This window comes from Chenopodium album, chromosome 9 (assembly GCF_948465745.1).
Source record: "Chenopodium album chromosome 9, dcCheAlbu1.1, whole genome shotgun sequence".
NCBI lineage: Eukaryota > Viridiplantae > Streptophyta > Magnoliopsida > Caryophyllales > Amaranthaceae > Chenopodium > Chenopodium album.
Window position 1 is genome coordinate 23,169,128 of NC_137842.1, and position 3,195 is coordinate 23,172,322.

At 35.6% G+C, this 3,195-nt stretch overlaps 2 protein-coding genes across 2 annotated transcripts; both read right to left on the minus strand.

Annotated features, from left to right (window-relative positions):
* Positions 1 to 594: 594 nt before the first annotated feature.
* Positions 595 to 1,131, minus strand: LOC145557533 (uncharacterized). Its single transcript, XM_081618706.1, has one exon. The coding sequence runs from the start codon at positions 1,129 to 1,131 to the stop codon at positions 595 to 597; it is 537 nt and encodes a 178-aa protein (XP_081474832.1).
* Positions 1,132 to 1,290: 159 nt separating this feature from the next.
* Positions 1,291 to 2,148, minus strand: LOC145557534 (uncharacterized). Its single transcript, XM_081618707.1, has one exon. It carries the CDS (start codon positions 2,146 to 2,148, stop codon positions 1,291 to 1,293), a length of 858 nt encoding a protein of 285 aa, XP_081474833.1.
* Positions 2,149 to 3,195: the final 1,047 nt, after the last annotated feature.

Sequence of the window (3,195 nt, forward strand, 5' to 3'; positions counted from 1 at the left end):
AATAATAAAATAAAATGAAATAAAATAAAACAAACTAGAAACTAAAAGAAAATAAAATAAATAAAATGAGAGAAGCGGGAAATTATTAACTAAAACTACAAATATAAACTAAAAACTAATAAAAACTAATAAAATACTCAAAATAAAGATAAAAGACGAGAATAAGCAAATAAAAGAAGTAAAGAACAAAATGGGCTAAATTATTGTTAAATAAGCCGAAAAGCGACTCAAAAAACACCCTAAAAGTGACATAAAAGTCACTTATCACCGCGCACATGTATACAGGTTACATAAATAATATAGATAATGAAATAAATCTATAATAAAGCAAAATAAAAGCATTAAAATGACAAAGAAAATCTAATATATAAAAAAAACAGTATAGATCTAAAATTACACTAAAACAAACATTGCTAAGAGTTACTAAACAAATGTTATAACAAAACTACATACATAGCTAATTTACCGTTTAATACTTTCTTATACACAATATTTTTGGTTAAACTGTGAGAAACATCCTTTTTATTTTGTACTAAGATTTTTAGCCCGGAAGCAGATGTAACTCGTGACATTGCAACATATAATTGACCATGATTAAACACGGGCGGGCATAGGGAGAAAAATGCCAACTTTGCTCAATGTCTGTCCTTGGCTCTTATTTATTGTCATGGCAAAGGCTAATTTTAATGGAAATTGCCTTCTTTTAAGAGGGAGATCTATCTTCTTGTTGGAAGGTGTTAAATCAATTCGCGTAATAAGAACTGATTCTGTAGCTCTTGGATCTGTGATCACTTGTGCCTCAATTACTCTGTAACCCAATTTCTTGATTAAAAGGCGTGTTCCATTGCACAACCCTATGGATTGATTCATATTTTGCATCAATATTACTGGGGCACCAACTTTCAACTCTAAGTAATGATTAGGAAGACCTAACAAATTTAATGAGTTTAATAATTCCATAGTCTCCATGTTATCAAGGATCCCACCATCTCCTGTATGACCCAAAGTATCCGAACTATAGTAGCTTTGCACGTTTCCTGGTAGCATTGATAAAATTTTTGAATTAAATTCATCTACATCATTGTTTGTTGGTGCTAGAATTCCGCAATCCTTGAGGTACTCCCAATCCATATAATTTGAAGGCAAGTTGGGGTAGACAAAGTTAATGAGATTTTGCAAACCATGTTCATCATTGATTATAAAAAAATCACGTGGTATTTCAATCCAATTTGGTTCACCTTCCTCTGTAATGGGCACTCGTGCTATAACTCCTTCTCCAACTTTTATTATTCAATCAGCAAATTCTCGAATTTGTTGAAGGGTATCGGAGGGAACGTCACTTCGACATAAACGCATTTTTATCCTTAGACACATAACTTGATAGTCTCTCCAAAAGGACGCGTGATGCAAGGTAGCTGCAACCATAGATTCTCGTCCTTCATTTGGCACCACGGGAAGTATCTGTCTAAAGTTTCCACCAAAAACAACCAATTTACCTCCGAAAACTCTATTGTCACGACAAATATCCTTGAAATGTCGATCTACTGCCTCAAATGCTAATCGATGGGTCATTGGAGCATCATCCCAGATAATTAATGATGCTTCACATATCAAATCAGCACGGGTTGAGTCTTTTTTGAAGTTACAAACGGAATGTTGATCAGGATCAAAAGGAATAATCTTGAAAGTCGAATGTGGGGTTTTACCCCCAGGCAATAATAAAGCAACAATTCCCGATGAAGCCACAAAGAGCACGATCTTTCTTTTAGATCTGAATTTCGCAAACAGAGTGTTCCACATGTATGTCTTTCCTGTCACACCACTGCCGTAGACAAAAAATAGGCCACCTACATCTCGAGAATGAGCATCGAGTGTTCTAACATATACTCTATATTGATCTATGTTTAACCCTCCAACTAAGATATCAAATCTGTTGGCTTCATCATGCATGTCATATTCAAGTTCATCTCTTATCAACCAATTCAAGGCATTACGTGCCAACTCTGAAGAAGGTTGTGGCATGTTAGGGAAATCTCTTAATGACCTTCCAAGTTTATTCAATATATGCTCAATCTCTTGTAATCCTTGATTCTGCATCTCTTCGGGAGTTAATCGTAAGTTAGGGTTTCTAGTTTGACGTTGCATCATTCTCTCGAGGTCATCAGTAAGTTCACCCCAATGTTGTTCCCAAAACTGTTTTGGATCACTTACTTATGAAAACATCAATATGGAGAAAAACATGTTTCTCAACTGTGAACCCAATGCCCAATTAGAGGCTTCTGACAGAGTTTCATGCCACTCATTATCTTCGTCAAGCAACCCTAAGGCATGACATGCAGATCTAAAGGTAGGGTGGATGACACCATCAACAGTTCATATATCTTCAAAAGATTTCGCTCCACAAACCTTAGGTAAAATCATCCGTAAGTAATATCTTTCCCTGGAATTTGGATGAACAAAAGGCAATCTACCAATGCACGGTCTTTCAAGCCGTTGTGCCTACCTTTTTGCAGAATGATCCCATTTGAATCCCATGCAAAAATTTTGGTAAGTACATTGATTTGCTTCTGGAAAATCCTTGTTAGCTTGAAACCACATAGTTAACATGGTTTGTTGCAATCTCGGTCGTTCAAGGACTGTGTGCAGATCATCATTATCATTGAAAACTACAAATTGTTCACCAAGTTGATGAAACTGAAGTAGTTCTGTTGAAGGATGTTGATGTTGCAAATCAAACTCAAATATTCTCCAGCATGCTTCAATGGCCGATACATATCGACAATATAAGTACTGTTTTATCTCATCCACTCTATTTCCTTGTCGTACCTCTTGACCACGTCGTGTGGTTGAATTGCTTTAAATGACAAATGTTGATCGATCTTGACCTTTAGTAACATACTTGTATAGATATTTTACCACACTTCTCGCAGAAACACGCTCAACATTTATGTGTGTATTGTACTTAACACATAGATCTCTGTTATATAGTACCGCCTAACAATTATATACCTCCCTTTCATTAACAATGATGGGTTCTCTATGTTGTCTACGTCTATACTGCACAAAGCCATTATCATCAAAGGTGGTTTCAGTACAAAATTTCTTCGGGAAATGCTTTGAACACTTTCCATCGATTAAACATGGTCCACATAATCCTTGGAGCATGTTCTTGGTAACTGTTTCAAATTCCAAAGG